At 35.2% G+C, this 23,427-nt stretch overlaps 1 protein-coding gene across 1 annotated transcript in view; it reads right to left on the bottom strand.

Annotated features, from left to right (window-relative positions):
• The window catches only part of NEB (nebulin), a 216,264-nt gene that overhangs the window by 154,719 nt on the left and 38,118 nt on the right, over positions 1 to 23,427 (bottom strand). The window contains 18 exon segments of the mRNA XM_027877594.1: positions 583 to 789; positions 1,597 to 1,908; positions 3,497 to 3,604; positions 4,361 to 4,465; positions 6,142 to 6,348; positions 6,452 to 6,763; positions 8,336 to 8,443; positions 8,527 to 8,631; positions 11,857 to 11,955; positions 14,457 to 14,564; positions 16,058 to 16,255; positions 18,200 to 18,313; positions 18,398 to 18,505; positions 19,208 to 19,312; positions 21,339 to 21,437; positions 21,998 to 22,102; positions 22,190 to 22,297; positions 22,392 to 22,493. Of these exon segments, the coding sequence (XP_027733395.1) occupies positions 583 to 789; positions 1,597 to 1,908; positions 3,497 to 3,604; positions 4,361 to 4,465; positions 6,142 to 6,348; positions 6,452 to 6,763; positions 8,336 to 8,443; positions 8,527 to 8,631; positions 11,857 to 11,955; positions 14,457 to 14,564; positions 16,058 to 16,255; positions 18,200 to 18,313; positions 18,398 to 18,505; positions 19,208 to 19,312; positions 21,339 to 21,437; positions 21,998 to 22,102; positions 22,190 to 22,297; positions 22,392 to 22,493 (2,610 nt within the window).

Raw genomic sequence — 23,427 nt, 5'->3', positions numbered from 1 at the left:
TTAGGTGAGATAGGGACACCTAGTCTTTTTTTTTTTTTTTTTTTTTTAGGAAACAGTTTTGCTCTATAAGTTCGCCTTTTCCAGATCCTTAGGGTATTGTGGAAAACAGTATTAGGATCTATTAAAGCACACTGAGGCCTGGAAAAATCACTTCACTCCATAGCAAAAAATAGTTAACTTCAGACAGGGTCAAGGATGATAATAATATTTTTGTCTATTAGATATTTAGGTGAAAAGAGCTTAAAGCTTTCAGAACTTGACAAAGTCTTTGAACTTTTATTTTCCGTCAGTAGATTCTGCAATATGTTGTGTGAATTCCCTCAGCTCCTGTGCTACATGCTCAAACTCCAAGCCACTTCAAAAGGGAAATATTTTCATTTCAGCTTTGAAAGCATTGTTCCTTTTTGCATAAACATTCCCTCAATGATTGGAAGCTCTTTCTTAGCTCTCCTGAAATTAAACAGTTCCTATTGCAGGATGGTACAGCAGCATGACCTGAAGTCTTGATCAGTAGCAAGTACTTTTAAAAAGAGCATCTTGGTCAGTAACTAGCACACACACTTGTGAAATTAAACTGCTTACATCACTCAGCTGCTTTGTATTCTGCTGAGCCAAAACCATGCCCATGGAGTCTGGCACACTTGTGAATTTGATTGTGTCTGGGTGCTGTCGATATTTCCTTTCACTTATGGCCTCTCCAGCTTTCTTGGCTTTTTCAACTTCCAGAGAACCAATAGGGATCCAGCCAATACCTTTGAAGAAGTTGTTGTAATCATCTTTATATACATTCTACAAAAGAGAAAACTCATGTGAGAAAACATCGCAGAGAATAGTGAAAGAATGTTTCTGAAATCCACCATTCTACCCAGGTGAAAAGCATGTTAAGAAGAACCCATCTACAGTACTTTGATTTCTTGACTATACTTGGTCTGTACAAAGATTCTGATCTATGTCTAGAAATGAGTAATTATCACTTTCCAAGCCAAATGAGAGTTCTTAGTTAATTTCCTACATCAACAAATAATTTGTGCAACATTTGCTTATGTTGCAGCTCACCAGTACACAGATCAATCAAGTCTTTGTCTTCACATTTAGCTATTTGGTGACTCAGAAATGCACACAAAATGAAAACTTGAATTCGAGTTTGAAAAAAAAAATAAATTACCTCTCTTCAGTAATATTTTCTATTATACCAATAGTACAATATCAAGAAAACCATCCAAAACCTCCAGATTCATAATTCTTTGTCTCATTTCCTCTATAGCAGGAAATCTTGGATTATCTTAAACTTTTTGTGATTATAGCAGGGCAGAAACTGATTAGCTTTTACAGCTAATGAGATATAATCTTCCCTTTGACTTATAAGATCATCTAAGAGAAAAATGTCCACTGTTATGAAGAGACCAAAAAAAGTCAATGGAAACAGGCTATGTGCTCCAGCTTTGGAGATTTTTTAGTTACAGTCATTGAGAATAAAATATAGAACTGTGTTAAGATCTCTTGGTGTAATCTGAAGTCAAATACAGAAGGAAAATTGTAGTTAATTAAATGACTAAAATAAATGTCATGGAGCTGTTACTCATACACATCACTTACATCACTCTGAATCTGCATCATATTCTTTGTAAGTTCAAGATTCATAGCATCTGGCAAATAAGTGTAATGGTGTATTGGCTGTTTGTAGTTGACATTGGTGGCAATGTCCTGGGCCATTTTTGCAGCAGTGATGCTGACCATGTCTCCAGGTGTATGATAGCTAGTTTTGGTATTCTCATAGTTCTTCTTGTATTCACGATCAGACTGCATCTTTGCCACATTCATGAAGTGTACTAACTTGGGATCATCTTGAAGGCTTCTAAAACCAACATGTTTTCCTTTTGACTTTTCATATGCTTCTTTGTATTTATACTGCAAAAAAAATGATACAATTGTCAGATTATCACGTAAGGTAGGGTTGTATCATGCAGACACAGAGAAAAATTCGACCTGTGATTGTCTTGTTGAAGGCACTATGAGAAATGCCAGACCAGATAGAAATATGATTATAACCAATCCCAGAATATTAAAGATAATTTCAGTTCTTCATCATCATCATCATCATCATGAGTTCAGTAAATTCTGGACCTGTTTTTACTCTTTACTCTGTACCTTGAAGACTATTTGAATGTAAAGATTCTCTGAAGAGAGTAAAACACAAAGATACTTTGGGAAACTTGAATTAGTCCTACGTCTGTGTGTACAGCAGTTTTACAAAGTGTTGGGGGGTTTTCCCCTGCAAATTCAATGTTTATCATAGGGATCAGGGTTGGGGATGGGGATTGGATCTGAAATTTTATTGGTATAAGGAATTCCTAAATAAGTCCATTCCCTCTATCAATGCAGATTACACACTCTCTAAAACCTGCCTGGAGAACAGAGGTTAAGCAGCTTGCCAAAAGTCATACAGTCAATTCGTATGAGGCAAGACTTGAGCCCTGCTTTTCCTGGCTTCAAGATGACCATACCACCCTGAATATACCCAATCTTGTCAAAAACTAAACAGAGTTGAACTGGTTAGTACTTGAAAGAAGATTATGAAATAATCCCTTATCTTTTTTTTTTTTTTAATGAAAGGGCTTTCAATGAAAAAGCCCAAATGTCAGAGTCCATCTTTACATTTCCCAAAATATAATGCATACTTTCTCACTTATCATAAATCCATCTAAAATATGTATATCTCATATATAACATTAGAAAATAATGTCCCCAAACTCATACTCAAACAATTGGGGGGAATATTTTTACATTTTGTCATCAACATGGTTTCATCATTCATTTATGTAACATGTACTATGTACCCACTGAATGTAAGAAGGTAATTAAAAAGAAGTATCTGCCCATTCCCTCTTTTTCTTTTCTAAATGGCAGATTAAATATTGTGGTGTAGTATGATGTCAGTGAAGACTAGGGAACTTGTAATGTTTCTAAGAAATGTTTTTCTACTGATAGGAAGATTGCATAGAAAAACAAATGTATACTTTTCTGTTATAGATGATTTGAGCATCAATTTACATGAAACAAAATGATATCATGGGGAAACAGGGCTCTTTCCATTTGGCTGTGAAAATCTATCCATTTTATTTGACACCTTTACATCTATCTCATACAACTACAATGCAGGCAGTCATCTGAATAGAGTATGGTAATGCCAGTCAATCTGTTTTATTGAAAGCAAAAGTAAAATGTCAGGGAAACATGTCAGTAGAGGTAATTTGCACCATGAATCAGGAGAGCAAACTGCTGTCAGCTCCATGACAGCTTTACCAACGGGGGTCAACTAAAATGAATAATAAATAAGGTTTTAAAATGGGCAGGTTTTCAAAACATTAACAATTTTGGAGGGAATCTGAATAGATGATAAGTTCAAAATATCACTGCCAATAAGATACCGCTAAAGAAGTGCATACTTGATTTTTAAAATGCCATCACACAAACTTCACTTGAAATTTATACTCACATCACTAGCAATGTTTCTAGAAGCCTTGGCTGCGGCAATTGGAATAGCATCACCCGTCACGTTGGTTCCTTTGGCTATTAAATCATGCCAGTCACGTTTATAACATGCCTGCAAAAGAATTACAAAAAATGATTCTAGCATTCTAAGTTCTAATCAATCAAAATTTAATTCTAGACTACTGGGCTGGTTTTTAAAAAAGCAGTCAAATTTATAATGAATACTATAGGTTGCCCTGTTTAAGGCACTTTTTTTAAAAAAAGAAAGTCACATTTAGGATAGTGACCACATCAAGGGAGGTTTACTATGGTTTGGACTGATTGAATCGTATTTGGAATATTGTGTTCAGTGTGGAGCCACCATCTTTTAACATTAACAAAATAGAGTGTGTTACATGTAAAAAGACTAGGATGGTTAAAGGTCTAGAATCCATATCATACAAGGAATGATTGGAGGAATCGGAAGTGTTTAATGTAGAGAAAGTTGATAGTAAACAAGATGAGTGACTTGGGATCAAAGATTTCTCCACCTTCAAACAGTAACATGAAGATATATTAATTACATAAGCTAAAAACTAGACTTATTTTGTGAAGCTTCAGAAAGCAGAATTAAGACCAATGAGGGTAAGGACACAAAATTCAATTCAATAAAAGGAAGAACTTTCTGACAGTGAGAGTTGGTTAATAATGGAATGGGCTTCTTTGCAAAATAGTGAGCTCCCAGTCACTGGAAATGTTCAGGGAATTATTAAAGTGATTCCTGTAGTGGATAAAAGGAGGATGATATTTAAGGATTGTTCTAGTCACAAAATTCAATGATTTCATTAATGAATTACGTAGACATCATACCACTCACAATTCTACTTACATCACTGATATTGTAAGCGTTACATTTGGCCTGAATAAACTGAGGAAGATCAGGGCTCATGCTGTATTTGTGTTTCACCTCTTCTCCTTTAGCTTTGTATAGGATCTGCAATAACAACAACACAAAATAAAACTCAAGACATGCAAAAAGAAGACTCCCACAAAGGCCTATGGAAAGTTGTTAGTCTAATATTCCAACATGGGAATAATTCTTTAAAAGATTAACAAGAAGCCTGGGCATTTATATATCTTTGAGAAAAAAATTTGTATTTCAAGTCTTATAGAAGAAAAACAGAAAGAAAAAACTCTGAGGAAAATAAAATTCTTTGCCCATTGATGAATGAAAAAAATTAACCTTTACCTATTAACCAAGTAGGAAGATATTTCAAAAGTTTGATAAACTGGTATTAATAGCAGAATACATTGAAACCAGAAAGATTTATCCTTTGCTAATTGAATTCTTAACTCTTCAGGATTTTTTTTCTTATTAAAAATAATACCTCATATCTAATTATAATTTCAATGCCTAAATCACATAGTTATTCCTTTTGATAGGAAAGGTATAACATCATAAGATGATAAGACTACAGATTTTGAACTGGAAAATCTCTTAGGGTCATCAAGCATAATCCCCTTCATTTTATAGATGAAGAAACTGAGGCAATGAAAGATCAGGTGACTTGCCCAAAGTCACAAAGTAGAAAGTGTCAGAGCCAGGATTGAAGGCATGTCTTCTGATTTCAAACAACCAGGCTTCTTTCCACAATGCCATGCTGTCTTATTTTAGCTTACTATTGACTATTTTTTGGATTTATATAGGGGCAAAGAATAACGTTGGCCTTCCGTATAAAAATATCTTTTCCTTTTCATAACCATTCAAATGAAATGATCTGTTTGAAATCTCATAGTATATGTTTGTGTTCTGGAATCAAAAATAAATTCCCAACCCCCGACTCCCAATTTTCTTTGTCAAATGTCATGTGTAGACAAACAAATAAATGTTTCAACCAAAATCTGTAAATGTTCAAAAAAAACCTCAAGAATCAAAACAATCTGGAGAAAATATCTGTACTCAACCTTAACAAAAACATTAACATTGAACAAAAATCCTGCTAGTCATGAAGTTACTGTCTTTTTAGTACAGATGAATACGCTTGATGTTATCATTATATGCCTTCATCAGCTATAATACACAGATTGATTTTATTTAGGCAAACATATTAAGGTATTGCTTTCCACCAAAGCCAGAAAATGAGTTTGTCTGCTATCATACCACATGGGATAAATCCTGACTGGCAAAACACATGTTTCAGAACAAGATACCTACTGTACTACTAGAGTCTGAGTTATTATTGCTTTAAATTATTCCATTTATAGTAATAATTTACAAGTAACAAATCCTAGAAACTTAACACGGGAACCAGAAGACAAATATATTGTAAGCCTAGTGGCTGGCATCTAGGTTTAATATACTGCATATATGCATGCAATACTGAGATACAGATTTCTACTAGTCAAGTTTATCGACTAAATGTTTCAAAGGGAGTTTATATAGGGGAAAACGTGTGTGAAGAAATATAATAATAATAATAATAATAAAGCAAGACATAAGAAAAACTAAACATTAGTAAAATTACAAGGGTTTTTTTTCCTATTTTTAACAACTTTTGGCCAAAAGCAACAAAATTCTGACCTGAACCTCAAGTCTGAAAAAAAAGTTGCATAGTTACAGTGTCAGTTTTCCTTTCATTTGGTTTACTTTCTCTCTTCTAGCATACTCACATCACTGGTTTGTTGTGTATTCTGCTTTGCCTGGACCATAACTGGAGAATCCACAATACTGGTAAATTTGAGGGTATCTGGATGTTGCCTGTACTTCTTTTCATTCAGTGCATCACCAGCTTTTTTCGCTTTCTCCACCTCCAGAGAGCCAATGGGGACCCAGCCAATACCTTTCATCCAGTTATTATAGTCTTCCTTGTAGACATTCTTTAAAAAAGAGAGAGAAAATGAAAGCAAGTATAGGAGATTCTTTATCTACATCTAAATTCTGAGTTCAAATGCTTTCTTTTGCTAAGTACACACAACTTACATCACTCTGAATGTGCATCATATTTTTAGACAACTCCAGATCCATGGCATCAGGCAGGTAGGTATAATGATGGAGCTGATGCTTGTAATTGACATTACTGACAAGATCCTGAGCTTTCTTAGCTCCAACAACATTGAACATATCATGAGGTGTATTATACTTGGTTTTGGACTTTTCATAGTTTTTCTTGTACTCCCGATCAGACTGCAACTTGGCCACATTCATATAGTGAACCAGTTTGGGGTCATCTTGGAGACTTTGGAAGCCCACCATTTTTCCTTTAGCTTTTTCATAGTCTTTCTTGTACTGAACCTGTTTCAAATCAAAGGGTGAAAAAGTTACAATTTAGCTGTGAGAGTTGGGTTTTTTGAGGAGTTTGGGAGAGAACAATGAGACCATCCCTTAGACAATTTGGAGACAAAAGCAAATTTAAGCTTCCCAGACATTACTCCAGTTAAGTTTTTCTTTAAAGTTAGATACAATCTATTTTTAATACTTTGTAAAATAGAAAGGTAAAATTAAATTGTTAAGTTAGATGGAATCTAATGATTGGGTAGTAGTGAAAAATCAAGTCAATTTAAAGCAATTTGCTAAAACACTTTGTAAAGGCAATGAAGTGTAAGGGGAGATTTATAGGAGAAAAGAATAATTATATATAAAAAGTGAAAGGCATAGGTTAGACTGAGAAGGTTGCATAGAATCATGGATAAAAGCAAGACTCAGGGAAGGACTGATATTGTTCATTCAAATTGCTCTTCTGAAACACAGGTGTAGGTCTCTTAAATCTCTTAGTCATATAAGAATTGTAAAGGATTAAGATAGTATTTTATAATTAACCTTAAAAACAATTCCCAAGGACTCTATTATGACGAGGTCTTTGAACTAAACAAAGACTATGTGGTCATGGTTTATCTTGGTTTAAAGATATTCAAATAAGACATACATTAGATTGCAAGTTCTTTGAGGGCAAGGATTGTGTTTGTCTTTCTTCAGCTCTCTAGTGCTCAGCACAGTGCCTAGCACATAGTAGATGCTTCTTCTGAATTGTAAGGATTATTTGATAAGAATTCATTACAGTGGGAGTTCATACACATCCTTTGTTCAAGATATGTAAGATTAGGTTCTAGCAACTGTCTATCTTAGATGATGCTTTGCAAGTAACTTTTGCCTGCAGTTGAAGTAACAAACATAGTGTCTTCTTGGGGTGCTTATTAATCCAAAATTAATTTTAATTGATTCAATAATCACTTATTAAATGTTTAATAAGCAGCATCAGGTAAATAGGTAGAATGAGGGAGCTGATGTTTATAATGGTTATTACTGATGAGATATATTTAAGCTTCCTTAATTCAAACAACATTGAAAATATACTGTTATGTATTAGTCTTAGCTTTGGGCTTTACATAGTCATTGTGTACTGGGGACTATTAAGATAAGAGAAGGTCTTGCCCTCATTGAGTTTACAGTCTAGGATCAGACACAAGCACAGATAGTATGATACCTAAGGTGCAAAACAAGGTACTTTGTGAAGTCTGATTAGGGAAGCTGCTATCAACAGAATGGAATTAAGGAAGACTTCATAGAGGATCATAGGTTTAGAGCTAGAGAGACCTTACAGGGCACCTAGTGCAATCTCTACTTTTACACATAGGGAAACTGAGGCCCAGTTGTGACTTGCTCAAGGTCATATGGTCAGTTAATAGATTCAGGATTGGAATCCATGTCCTTTGAGTCCAAAGGTTGATTTCTTTCAAGATAACCACATTACCTCATAAGGTAGCATTTGAGTTGGTCTTAAAAGATGGATAAGAATTAAACACAAATCAACAAATTCTGTTTTCTGTTAATACCTCTTAGAAGAATGTGAGAAATGGTTGAACTTACGTCACTAGCAGCCTGTCTAGCAGCTTTGGCAGCTTTAATAGGGATGGCGTCAGTTCTGAGGTCATACCCCTTTTTGCTCAAGTCTTTCAAGTCTGCTTTGTATAGATTCTGGAAGAAGATAATATTCAGATTAACTTCAACACTACATTATAGAGAGGTAAATAAGCACCCAGACTGCAGAATGAACTTACATCACTAATATTGTACGCATTAACTTTAGCCTGAATGAACTGGGGCAGGTCAGCTGGTAGGTTATACTTGTGGAGTATTTCTTCTCCTTTGGCTTTGTAGAGAATCTGTAATTAAAACAAAACAAGGAAAACATTTTGATGACCAAAGAAAATAATCTCAAATTGACTTTCAAATGTAGTTTTGACTGCATAGGAAAGGACCCTTGAAAAGGGGCTTTTCTGATACACCCACATCCATCTGAAAAAAAAAAAATATGCACCAACTCTAGGATCCAAGAGGGGTTTCTTCCATTCTGATGGAGCACTGGGATATAATTAACAAGCACTGACAAGCATTAGCTGGCAGGGTATCTCATAGCAAGGGCATACATGTTCCGTAATTAGTACACATGAGGAGACTCAGTTGAAATCTCAGTCCTTTGCTCACTTACAGAGTCACTATGGTTCTTAGGGCCACGCCTGGGATGTGGAGAAAGATGGCCTATCATAATCTAGAACTATGTTGGGATATTTGACCCATTGTCAAAATTAGTAGGCCTTTTGGGTAGGTGTGTCAGTTTTGGTCTCCCCTAAAATTATGATTGGAACTAAACTAGGTTCCCCAGGGAATTATCTTCCTCTCTTTCTCACCTCCCTCTCCCATTTTACAGATTAAAACCCATGGAAAAGCCTCAAATTAGAGGTTAATTTACATTAATAATAGCAAGCATGTATATAGCACTTCAGGGTTTGCAAAGCACTTTACATGCTTTATGCCATCTCATCCTGCCAACAATTCTATAAGGTACACGCTATCCTTAATCCCATTTTCCAGGCGAGGAAACCGAAGATGAGAAAGGTCAAATGACTTGTCTAGGGTCACACAACTAGTGTCTAAGACAATATTAGAACTCAGGTCTTCTTGCGTTCTTTGAACACTCAACTGTTCCAACTAGCTGCCCCTGGAAGTTATCCAGTTCAATAAAGATCCATTTTCTTGGAAAACAAAAAGAGGGTTAAAGTAAGAGATAAAGAACTTAGTGAGTGTTAGATGTTTTCTCCCAACCACTCTGAAAGCACATAGACAAATACAAATAGAGTAGATATTAGACAGGGTAGGAGGGGGCTAGGGGATGATGGTGGTGTAGATCACAAAATAACTCCTTTTCTGATGATATGGGGACCCCAAACATTATAGAAAGTACCCTACCCCACAGAAAATTTCACTCCAATTAGTAGAATATAATGCCTAGCACATAGTAGATGCTTCTTCTGAATTGGAAGAGTTGTTTGAAGGTCTATTGAAGCCAATGCTTCCTTGGTCAAAGTATTATTACATTATTTTTCAAACATATAGCTTCCTATTAGCTACAGCTAGATGGCATAGAAGACAGTGTTGGATTTGGAGTCAGGAAGACTTGAGTACAAATCCAGCTTCAAAAACTCACTAGCTGTGTGACCTTGGGCAAGTCACTTAACTTTTGTCTGCCTCAGTTCCTTCAACCTCAAACGAGCGATTATTATAGCACATACCTCTCAGGGTGGTTGTGAGGATCAATTGAGAAAATATTTGTAAAGCACTTATCATAGTGCCTGGCACATATTAGGCACTTGATAAATGCTTGGTCCCTTCACTCTGTTACTTCAAGGATCAGATTTAAAGTCCTCCATTTGGCATTTAGAACTCCACAATCTGTCCTCACCTCAACATCCCCACTTCATTGTATATTTCTCCCCTTCACATAAACTATGGTCTTGTCAAACTGGCCTTCTAACTTTTCCTCTTTCATGACTTTTGATCTTTCATCTCTGTGCTTTTGCATTGGCTGCCCTGTATGCCTCAAAATAGGGGCATCGAGGTGGCTCAGTGGATAGAGTGCTGGGCTTGGAACCAGAAAGACGTATCTTCCTGAGTTCAAATCTGGCCTCAGACACTTACTAGCTGTGTGACCCTGGGCAAGTCATTTAACCCTGTTTGTCTCAGTTTCCTCATCTGGAAAATGAGCTGAATATGGCAAACCACTACAGTATCTCTGCCAAGAAAACCCCAAATGGGGTTACTGAAAGTTGGACACAACTGAAAAATGACTTAACAACAACAAAATGCCTCAAATATATTTCTTCTTGACTGTCATACCCTTAGAATCTCTAGTTGCCTTTTAAGGTCAGGTCAAATGCTACCCTAAGATAACTTCCTTGAAGAATCCTACCCCACTCCTAAGTACTAGTGCATTTCCCAAAATTACCTAGTACCTATTATATACGTATATAGATGCATACTTACATGCATACATGTCAATTCACCTGGATAGACTGTAAGCTCTTTGAGGACAGGGCCTATTTTACTCTTGTGTTTGTATTCTCAATGCTAGAATAGGGTCTGGCTGAAAGTAGGTGCTAAATAAATGTTTGTTGATTGAAAAATTGATTGATTCATCCCTAAACTTAGAACTTACCCTGGTTGAAACTATGAAATGAGGAAAATTTTTGTTTTATAAGCCTCATCCTCCTTTTTTGTGCCCCTTACCCCTCTCTCTAGTATTCCATCCCTATCACTCTAAATACCCAGAACCTTTCCCATAGAAAATCTGTGCAAATAAAAGTGTCTGGTATCAGTAATTTATATTAGTGCCAATTCCAGTTAGCATTTTCCTTCTCTCAAGAGCCTTTGTATATTATACTTTTTTCTCTACTTGTAGAATGAAAGATTTTACTTCCTTGCTAATAATAAAGGAATCTTAGGCACCCTTGATCTCATGAGATATATGTGACATATAGCTATACATATACACATAGTGTATATATATATATATATATATATATACACACACATATACATATGTGAGGAGTGCCAGGAAACTCCCCCCCCCAGCCTATCAAAGATCTATATATCATCTATATCTGTAGCTATATTTATGTGGGAAAGACTTTCTAGCACCATGGAAATTATACCATGTAGGCAGCTGCCTATGCTACCTACATATAAGGGTGACACTGGTACTACTTTCTCCAATATTGTTCAGTTTATCATTAATTTTCTTTTCAGAAGTCACAGAAAGATGAGCCTGAGGGTCCCCTTCTCATTCATTGGCATTTGTTACCTTTGCCATAGGTAACATGTCACATGTGGAAATGGGAAGGCTGACTTGTCTTCTAGATTATTCTATTACATGGTGTTTTCTAGGAATATTCAATTTGATGGGTTTCATAGCAGCAGATATTGGAGACATACACAAATAGGAGCAGACTAGAGATATTTTGCATTGGGTACTGCTATAGATAGCAAGAACATTTAAACTAAGTACTTATTTTATCAACACATATCAGGACATGGACATAATTGCCACTTACATCACTCCTCTGGGCCTGGTTGATTTTAGACTGTACTGTAATGGGAGCATCCTCGATGGCAGTAAATTTGAGAGTGTCTGGATGCTGGCGGTATTTTTTCTGTTCAATAAATAAAGAAAATAAATAAATAAAAAGAACAAAGTTTCATATCCCTAAAGTCTCATAACATTTCTAGGCAAAATCCTCAAGAAATTATTTCAGGGTAATAGGAATTGATGTTGCTATTAAATACATGAACAATAATAGTCATGTTTCTTTAGAAAATGAATACACATTCTCCAGGCTTGAAGACTAGGCTAAGCCCACAGAACGCCTCATTCATTGAGGTATCAGCTATACAATTTACAAAGGCAGCATTCAAACTTTACATTTAATTTCTTCTCATAACAATAAAAACATATCCCTTATTTCAGGAGAATTCATGTAAAAACCTCCTATGGCATTACTAGAAAGCACAAGAGGGTTTTTGAGCCCCTCAGAAGTAATATTTGTAAAATCTGACACTTGCTAATGACGTCTCAGGACAATTTTCAAAAAAACCGGGGGCCTGGCTAGAGATTAGGAATATGAGAAATAGGAGAGAGAAGCATTTTACCTTTAAAGATTTCTTGGGGTTAGTTCGTGGGTTGAGCATTCTAATAAAAGTAATGTTGGTGGTTGGCACATGGTAAGCACTTAACAAATGCTTGCTGATTGGCTAACTTATGAGCCATGAGAGGCTGCAAGTAGTGAACTTTGAGGAACCATAATGTGAAATGATGAAGGAGGAAGGGAAAATTGTTGCTATACTTCTTCACATGTGCCCTTTTTATTCAAAAATAAGACCTCCAAAGTCTCAGCCTTGGAAAACACAGGCACAAATCCAGAAGTAAAATAGGTTTCTGAGAGAGCAAAATATCTGTCACAAAGTCTACATGCTTTCCTTTGCAGGCAAGACCTTTGGGCCATCAATAAGTCCATCAAATGAATATAAGCTCCTTGAAGGTAGGGACTGTTTTGTTTTTGTACCCTTAATGCATAGCACAGTGTCTGGCACAGTTGGTCCTTAACAAATGCTTGTTGATTGATAGATGTAGTCTAACAAACTTAATTATTTGAAGGGAAAAGTGACAGCTGACATGAAAGGAGGAGATATAGAAACTAATAATAAGAACTAAAAGAATTATAACATTGGAGAATTTAGGGTGGGTGTACTTATGATTTTTTTTTCAGGTGAGACAATCAGGGTCAAGTGACTTGCCTAGGGTCACACAGCTAGTGTCAGGTGTCTGAGGCTGGATTTGAACTCAGGTCCTCCAGACTCCAGGGCTAGATCTCTATACACTGCGCCACCAAGCTGACCCCTTAGTGTGGGTGTAAATAGCCCATATCACTTCAATAGACCCTAGGGAATATCACTATATTGCAGCTATATTGCACTATATTGACTCCAAGTTATCAAGAAAAAGTTGTTATATTATATATTATGTTATGTTATATTGTGCTATATTATATTATATTATGTTATGTTACATCATATATCATATATTATTTTTTCTTAGAAGGTTAAAAAATATATTTTGGAATTAGTATATTTTGGAATTAGTATATTTTGGAAAGATTTCTTTCATTAAAAACAATTTTTAACTATTTTGGCACTTAAAGAGGATAAGATTTTTCTATCTGGAAAATTTACTTCTGTGGAACAGCTCCATCTCCAAGGTTTGCTGGATAATTGAGATGTGCTTATCATTTAACAGCACATGTCATAATTTAGGAGACTCATTCATCACTTTTTGGACTTCAAGAATAAAGTAATTGAACTCTGATCAATGTAAGGACCAACCACAATTCCAGAGGATGGATGGTTTAGCATGCCATACAACTGATGCAGGAGGTGATATACATTCTTAGGCATGGCCAATGTGGGAATTTGTTTTGCTTGACTATGCCTATTTGTTACAAGGGTTTTCTTTTCTTTTCTTTTTCAATGAAGTAGGGATAAAGGGGAAATAGGGAGAAAGGTTGCTAAAATACACAGAAGAGAACCGATGGAAGGCCAGAGGAAACACAGACAAGTAAGACAGCTTTGAAATGCATGTGTTAAATTTGTCATATACTTAGAGAGAAAAGTAAACTATAAAGTCAAGATTCACAGTTTTGTGAGTAATCTTTTTTTGTTCTTTGTATATGGAAATGTGGATTTTGTTTAGTGTTTGTGGAGTTCAGAATAAAAAAATTAAAAAGCAATCTTAGATAAAATTATATCTACTCATACACAGCACATACATAAATGTATTTATGTATGTATATGTGTATTGTATAACATATAATACATGTACATATGAGCAGCTAAGTGGCACAGAGAACACAGGGCTTGAAGTCAGGAAGATCTGAGTTCAAATACACATTAGCTGTGTGACCCTGGACAAGTCACTTAACCTTGTTTGCCTCAGTTGCTTCATCTGTAAAATGAGTTAGAGAAGTGAAATAGTAAACCACTCCACAATCTTTACCAAGAAATCTTCAAATGGGGTCACGAAGAGTCAGACACAAGTGAAAAACAACTGAACAACAATAACAAAAGTATGTACATATAACACACGCATCTGTTTCAGTACCTCATTAAGAATATCTGAAGCTCTCTTGACCTTTTCCATTTCCAAGGACCCAAATGGTAACCAGCCACAGCCTTTCATCCAGCTATTGTAGTCAGCTTTATATTCAACCTAAAACCCCAAAAGAGATTAAGTTTCAGTTCATTCAGTATCATCTTTATTTAACTAGAAAATAAATTAATTTTTTTCCACATAGACCATATTCAGTATTGCATATACTAATGCAGTTTTCAATACAGTCTTGGGCCAGATTTTAGTAACCTTTTGGCTTTTGATTTCTCCTAAATGACATGTCCTTTTGCCCATCTTTTTATTCTAATATAGATAATTTGCAAGATTAAAAAAAACTTAGTCAAAATTTTTTGCTTATGAAATCAGTAAGGTTTAATACATTCTTACAGTTGGCATTGAACTTTTAAATAGTCAACCAGACACATTAAAGGCAAAAAAAACCCAAACAATTTTAAGGAAAAAACTATCTTTTTGCTGCCTTTCATTAGCTGTAAAGAGTCTTCCTCCCTAAATAAATATTTAAACTTCTAATTTTAAGACATTAAATTTGAAACTAGAACTAAGATTCCAGGAAGAAAAACTTATTTGCAAAATGTTTATCTCAGGGGACAGATGAGATTAATTGAACCATGAGGGATATGTGTGAATTATGTGAACTCCAAGATAATTTTACAATTAAAAATATTACGATTTGATGTTCAGATTGAAGGTCTCCAATGTCATGGAAACATTTGTAACTACCTGACTTCCTGAGACTTGATAGTAATTATTTATATTAAAGTGCTAAACTATCTAGGACCTTAAAAGTGATGGTGTTTGCAGGAATATGTCAACATTAGCCAATGAAATGTTTTAAAAATTATAGCCCTTAGAAATTTATTTAAATTTGTGGGAAACAAAGTGTAAGATTTTGAGTTGGTGTGTAAATGCTAAAGAAATGACAAGCAAGTCTTGTGTTTCTTGTACATTATTTTCCCATAGGCAAACAAGACCTAAATCCCCCATTAGTTTATCATCTATCTATACACATAAATATGTATATATTTACATATTTCACATTTATATTATTAAATATTATATTTATTAAATTAATAAAATATCAAGTATGATATGTATTAAACTCTAAGGGATATAGAAAAGAAACCAAGTTTTGGTTGTAAAGACTTGTTGAAATTATTCCTGTAAACTATTAATTAACATTTTGCAGCAGTAACTTTAATATCTTTTTTTTATAAGAGGGAGCATTCAAGTTGCTTATGGTCATAAAACTAGAATAGTTTCTCCCATTATAGTCTTACTGTGTGGGGAGGGGAAACCAGCTGGCTAATGTGCACATTTTCTACATGAAAGAAAATAGAACTCACCATTCATCTCATCATTCCCCACATAATATGAGTTTTCTTCTTTGGACATGGAATGTCATGACTAACTTTTTGTTTTGGAAAGAAGTCCTCATGAACCCTGACATTTACATTTTCCATCTCTTTGACTATATGAGGATTTTTTTTGCTACCATAGTTAATTCAACTCCTCATTGGTTTACCTAGAAAATGTCAATAATAGGGAGAAGAAAAAAAAATTAAATTACTCACATCACTTTGTAGGGCATAAGCCTTCTTTGCCAAGTCCACATTGATGCTATCAGGGGGATAGCTGTAACTGTGTGGGATGTTCTTATAGTCAACATCACTGACTAGGGCCTGAGTTTTCTTTGCTTGAGTGACTTGGAGCATGTCCAAAGGTGCTGTGTAGACAGTCTTTGCCTTTTCATAATCTTTGCGATATTCCCTCTGTGAAAGAAAAGGAAGTGATCATTCATTGCACTAACTATCCAAGGGGTGCTAGAAAAGTGCAAAAATTTCTAATTAAGAAGAAATACATGTTTGCTATATGGCTGGTCCGCCTCATTTTCTGGATCTAATTTCTCTGATTATAACCTTAATGCTGTGTCATCAATATAATTCTTTGTGTGTTCTTCTTGAATACAAAAAATACAAATTTCTAAATAAGAAGAAATACAGACATCGAAGTAGATCTATCTTCCTTGATTTTTTCCCACATAAACCACACGTTTCTGAAGTTCAACAAATAGTATCTTACATGGATACTGCAAGTCCATTAGAAAGTTGCAAAGCAAAGTGCAATGTGAGTTCTGAAAGAGTAGATGAGTCCTGAAAGGAGAACATCAGGAAAGGTTTCCTGGACATTGCTGAGAAATTTGGTCTTATTGCAGTCCTTTTTTATTCATAGGAAATTGTAGAACTAACAAATTTTTTTTCCTGTGCTTTAAGTTTGCTAAAATAACTGCTTTGGGAATTGAATGATGGACTTTTTAGTTTTCCTTATACAGCATGCTAAAATAGTGGTGTTAAATTGAAAAAAAAAAACCCAAGATTGTTTGCCAAGCCACCTGTATGATTACACCCATTTTGGAAATAGATGTGCTTCACTGAGGACTTCAGAGTCTTTCCTATTGCAGATTTAAATGCTGTGACCATTTCAATATTGTCAGACTGGAATTATTTCAAGATCTGGCCCCATGGTACACCTGGCTTATAAATAGTGAGTCCTGATCATGAGCCTCAGGAAAAGCAGTTTCATATGCCTTGAAAAGTTTACATGGTTAGCAGGTGGTACGAATGAAGGAGAGGTCATACATTCAATTCTCCTATGAGCTATATGTTACATCCTATTCATGCCCATAATGTACCTGAGTTCCAGCTTATCTTCCTAGAGACTGCTAGAATGGACATCTTAGGTAAGATTTAACCTCTTCGAAGCTGAGATCTCATCTTACTCCAAGATAAAAAGCTCATTCATTCTTTGATATACTCTAATCCATGTAACTTCCCTGATTTCTATTTTCTATTTTCTTGAAAATGTATGTGTCTTTTTTGTAACTAGCACTTGGTGGAAAGAATCTAAGCTGTTGAGTGCAAGTGCCATTCTTTCCCTCAAGAATAACTAGGGAAGGGGCAGCTAAGTGGCGCAGTGGATAGAGTACTGGCCCAGAAGTCAGCAGGACCTGACTTCAAATCTGGCCTCAGACTTGACACTTAGTAGCTGTATGACCCTGGGAAAGTCACTTAACCTCAATTGCCTAAAAAAAAAAAAAGGAAAGAATAACTAGGGAAGTAGTTTTCCTTCTACACAGGAAGCATACCACTAGACTACCAATATTCAAGAGGGCAGATAGATATAATTCAATCCTGATATCCCTCTTGGAGGTAGGTGAAGAAAGAAGTAAATGTCCATCCATGACCCTTCTCCTGCTCTCACAGTAAGAGTCACAGTCTCCCTTGGAGAAGGGTAGGCCAGATTCCAGAGACATCTATCTATGCTACCCATGAACTATTTATTTAGATAATCCACATGTTTATATGGAATATATATGTATGCATATACCCATATATTAAAAAGATCTAGATAATCACTTACATGGACAATTCTTATTATAAAATGTACATTAAGCACAACTCAGTAATTTCTATCTTAAAAAGCAAAGGTACACACATCTGGGAAACCAATTCAACTTCATTCAATCACTTGCCACCTTGATCCTGTGATTTTAATTGAACCTTTATAAGATATTCCTAGTTCTGTTCAATTCAATAAACAAAAAATATTAAAAATTAAATAAACATTTATTAAGCACCTACTATATGCACTAGGAAGACATGCTAAGAGTTGAAACCAAGAAAATGTCAAAACAAGAGACTTTGAGAGACACTTACATCACTCTGATTTTTGGCCGTCTTCAAAGAGTGCAGGATCTTTGGATCATCCTGAACACTCAGGGCTCCAATCATTTTTCCCTTGCTCTGTTCATAGTCTTTTTTGTAGAGCACCTGCATAGGGAAATCACACAGGTGAGCCTTCACTCAAAGAAACTCTACCCAGTTCTTCTGCCCCTGTTCCCCAGCCATACTCACATCACTGGCATTCTTGCTGTTAGCTTTGGCAGCCAGAAGGGGAATAGCATCCACCTTAATTTCAAATTTTTTGGCTTTGCTTTTCTCCCAGTCATGCTTATAAATATTCTAAGGAAGGAAACACACACACACAGACAAGAATCATAAATGCCATATTCAACATGGATCTATCTGCTAAAGACCAAATGCAAATGTAATTCAATTTATTTCAAAATTCATTGTTTCTAAACAGCCCATTTGCCACAGGTGCTATATTATAATCAGCTCCACCTCCTGACACTCTAAACATGTATACTTATAGCTTTTCTTACTCAAAGCTTCACAAACTTTCAAAAGGCCTATATCCACTGTTTTTTTTTTTTTTAACGCAGCAGCCCCAGTCAGTCACTTTATAATCACAACTCTCTTACAGGGGAATCTGGCTGGAGAGTATGACTGCCATACTTCAGTATTGATACTTTCTTCAGCTGAAACATTCAGACCTCATCCTGTGTTGTTCTTGACCATAAATCCTCTGCAGGAGGTCAGGTCAGCTCAAAGTACTAGGGGCTTTCCTCTAGCTCTCTTGACATTGTGTTGATACCAACAGAAGATGTAGGCTGTTCATTGGTTATAAATCATGTTTGCTATATGGCTGGTCCACCTCATTTTCTGGATCTAATTTCTCTGATTATAACCTTAATGCTGTGTCATCAGTATAATTCTTTGTGTGTTCTTCTTTTCAACCTTTGTGTTACCTAAAATAATTGTTCTTGTATGCACATAGCAGGAAATCCAAAGAACGTAGAGAAGCAGGTTTTTCATACTTACATCACTCAGGTTGTAGGCATTGACTCTGTGCTGAATGAAGGCTGGAGCATCTGCTGGTATATTGCATTTAAACTTCTCACTTTCGTGTTTTGCTTTGTAATTCAGCTGAAAACACAAAAGGAGAATGGTCAGTATAGGTGGGAACTCCCTGCAAGGCCACCTTTATTCAGATATCATGAATTACTACTGCAATAGTACTTTTTTTTTGCTATCTAAAGAAACAAATATAGCCCCAGGTTTTCAAAGTTTCTCTCTCCCCTTCATAGAAGAATGGTATATCCAAATATGAACCGACATCACTGAAGTATAACTATTCCTAAAGGATTGAAGGGGAAAAAAATCAACTAATCAACAAACATTTATTAAATACCTATTTGGGGCCAACCATTGATTTAGGTACCAGGGATATACTTCCTGAAGGGGGCAACAACTTATGCACATTAAAAAGGTACCTATGAAACACATACAAAGCAAATCAAAGGTAACCTTGGAGGGAAAGGGACTAGAAGTTGCAGGGAAGAATCAGTTGGGGAATGGCTGAATGAATTATGCTACATGAATGGAATGGAATATCGTTGTTCCTTAAAAATGATGAATATAAAGAATTCAGAGAAAGTGGGAGGATCTGAATGAATTGATACAAAGAAAAGTTCTAGAACCAGGAGGACAATTTACATAATGATTAATAATGTAAAGGAAAACAGCACTGAAATACTTCAGAACTAGTACTGGGTACAGTGAGCAGCCATGATTAAGGAATTAAGCATCACTATGCCTTTCAGTAGAGAAGGGATGAGACATATGTTTCCAGATATTGTCAATATGTTGATTTGTTCTTTGCTCTACTTCTTTTGGGAGTGGGAACAGAAGTCACCAGAAAGTAAAACATTTTTAAAAAAAAATTTTTTAAAAAAGAATAAACAAAGAGAAAGTTTAACCAGCTGTACATATTTAACATATTGTATATGCCTTAAAGTTGAAGTGTTTCCCTGATCCATGAATTGGGATTATCTCTAATCTTAATGAAAAAGTAAAGTGGATTATTGCTTTTATAATCCCTTTGCTAATCTACCTAAATAGTGCCTAGAACATAGTAAGCGCTTAATAAATACTTAATAATTGACTTATTAGATATGTAGAATCTTTAGTTTCATTTAGAAGTATCTGTACATTCATAGAAATGATCAAGGGCTAATACAAGAAAAAATTGTCAAAAATATGTCTTTGGTATAGACCAAATCCAACTATGTTAAAATATTTAATCTTTTTAGCATAAAGTAACAGTTATTTGGATTCAAAGTCTAATCCTATATCAGTTCCCCCCCCCCCACTTTGCTCTCTGTTATTGGAGCCTAACAATGATAGGAAAATGGATATTTGTTACCTAGTATGTTACCTAATGCATGTTACCTAAATCAAGTGCTTGACTCCTTCACTTGAGCTAGCATGGTGCAGCTAATTTTCAGGATGCATTATTATGTCTAATAATAGGTATACTAGATAACTATTAGCAATAGAGCTATATCTAGTATAAATTCATGGCTTTTGAAGGCATATGGAATCTTTGGATGTATTGTGTTATGCACCATCTATTAAATGATTTTCCTAATGCAACAAGTCTCTGCCTACATGCAAAACTTGAAAATATCAGAATTCTTCCAACTCTGAGTTTGTGAATATAAATCTGTACTGACTTTGTATTCATGAACATTTCCTTGATAATCTCAATTGATGAATCTCAATATACCTAGACTTACTAAACATTTACTAAGAGAAAGAAATTTATAGAATGAATAATGCACTTATTAAGTAAAAGCCTATATTACTCATACTCTTAGATATATATTTAGAAAACTCTCTGGGACTGACCAAATTGACAGGCAAACTTAAAAACTCACATACACACACACATAAAGAAAGACCATAAGCTATTTTTGTTAAGCTATTTAATGTTGATAAGAGTAAGAAGGAAAAGAAATCAGTTATAGATATAAAATTGGATATCAAAATAGCAATACTTTGTAGGTGGTAAGCCAGTCTACAAGTTTATTTCATCTTTTAATTTACTGCTCATTTAAATATGTAAGATCTTTTTGTGTTCTCTTCTACCCTGATATTCAAAAGTACTTACATCACTTAGTTGTTTGGTATTAATCTGGGCTTGCAACTGGACAGGAGAGTCAGTGACAGGTGTGAATTTTGTTTTATCAGGATGGACTTTGTAGGTGTGCTAGGGAAAAAAATGAAATATTTAGTGATAGGAGTAAGTCACTTATACTCACACTCACATGCAGAAAAGATTCAGTAGTTTTAGTCACTAACACACTGTTTTGCAGAGAAATTTATCTATTTATCTTTGCAGTAGAAAAAAAGACCTAAATCTGGAATAAGAAGACTTCAATCCTACCTTAGCCCCATATATTCTAGGTGATCTTGGGCAAGTAACAACTTCTCTGGGCCTCAGTTTCTTCATTTGTAAAATGAGGGGCCTGGACTAGATAACTCCTAAGATCCTTCTATACTCTAAATGTATAATCTCTGTCTTCATATTATACATATAATATGGAATAATAGGGAATAATAATAGGGAACTCATTTTTTTTTATAATGAATAGCACTTTTGACGGTCATGCTTTCTGTCTCGATCACTAGAATATCCAAAATTCTTGTCTTTTCTTGTCTCCATCTTTTTAAACTCCATTGTTAAACTCATTCTGACCACTAGATGTCACAGTCACCTCCCAAACACTATCAACCAAGTGAATGCATTTCTTGCTACAGTCAACTTACATCTTTACACTGGTCTAGTTTCTTGATTGCTTCATATTCTTGTGTTATTGTCTGAGGGAAGTAGCAGCTGCCTTTATCTTCTTCATAATCTGCTTTGTAATTTTTCTAAGAGGAAAAAGAACGCACAGATAGGTTACCATTGTCATTTAGACAATGCCATGGTGGAATTTCAATAATTATCTCTGAACTTACATCACTGTTTTGAGCAGCAACTTTCATGCAATGGGAATGATAGGGGTCTTCAAAGGTGCCTAAGTAATGCCCCAAAATATTCTTTACATAGTGATCTTTATATTTAGTCTGGAAGACAAAACACATTTAATTCAATTGCACATGGATTTGTCAAACAGTGGATAGCAAATCAAACCAAATGAGTAATTTCAGGTATTCTAACCTCACTGAAATTCTTCAGAAGGGTATCCAGCTGAAACTTGGGGGTTTCACAGTAATTCATGCTCTTTGCCTTTGTCTTTTCATAGTTTTCTTTGTATAACCTCTGCCAGAAGAGGAAAAAAAGGTATCAGTTATAGCAAAAGGATTTCATTTCAGTACTATAGCCAAGGGAGTATTTTAAAACACATCTTGTCTTTTTGTTTTTTAACATTCCTTTGCAAAACAGCAGAAAAAAACAAAACATGAAAACTCACAATAAATATCATAGTTATCATAAATGATAAATTGGAGAGATATTAAAAAAATGACCATTTCTGATATTTCTCAGACAGTGATTTCAAGCAGGCAGCTACTGCTAGCTAATCTACATTTGGCTTGTATCATTACTGTTTGCAAATTTGAAAAGTAAAATCACTATTTATTATCATTAACAGAGATAGTGAACAGAGAACCTGGTCATAGACTTAGAATTAGATTAAGTGCTATTAAACTCTGGGATGGTAATGTCATTCATGTCATCTCTTAAAATGGATTTTACCATTCATTAATGTCACTTGATTAGACAGGCTTTCCATGTTTTACTGTATGGAATTCTGGTGTCAAGAGTGAGTTGCATGAAAGATACCCCTCCAAACAACTCTTTAAGACAAACTCAGTTTAGCCTTTGAGATACAAGGTCCTATTGTTGGAGAACAGACACCTGGACACTTGGAAACATACTGCAGAGGCTGCAGGAGATGGAACAGGGTAGAGCTAGGAGTGGGAGGAAGTGTGCCATATAGCAGCTTCCTGTTTTCATTCATTATTTTAACCAACTATGGGCTGAGCTTAGTTGCTTCTCTCTGCTGAAGCAATGCAAACTTCTATCAGCATTTTCCAAAACTTGGAGCCCTGGCTTAAAGACTCCATTGCCCTGCTCTAGCAATAGCTGTGCTACATGACATCATGTATTCACTCACCATCTTTCTGAACTCACTCAAATAAAAACTTAGAAATGTACTTTAAAAGGATATGAACATTATTTTGAAAATTATATG

The sequence above is a fragment of the Vombatus ursinus genome, unplaced genomic scaffold (assembly GCF_900497805.2).
Source record: "Vombatus ursinus unplaced genomic scaffold, bare-nosed wombat genome assembly UNPS02014813.1, whole genome shotgun sequence".
NCBI classification, from domain to species: domain Eukaryota; kingdom Metazoa; phylum Chordata; class Mammalia; order Diprotodontia; family Vombatidae; genus Vombatus; species Vombatus ursinus.
This window is presented reverse-complemented; position numbering and strand designations above follow the sequence as displayed.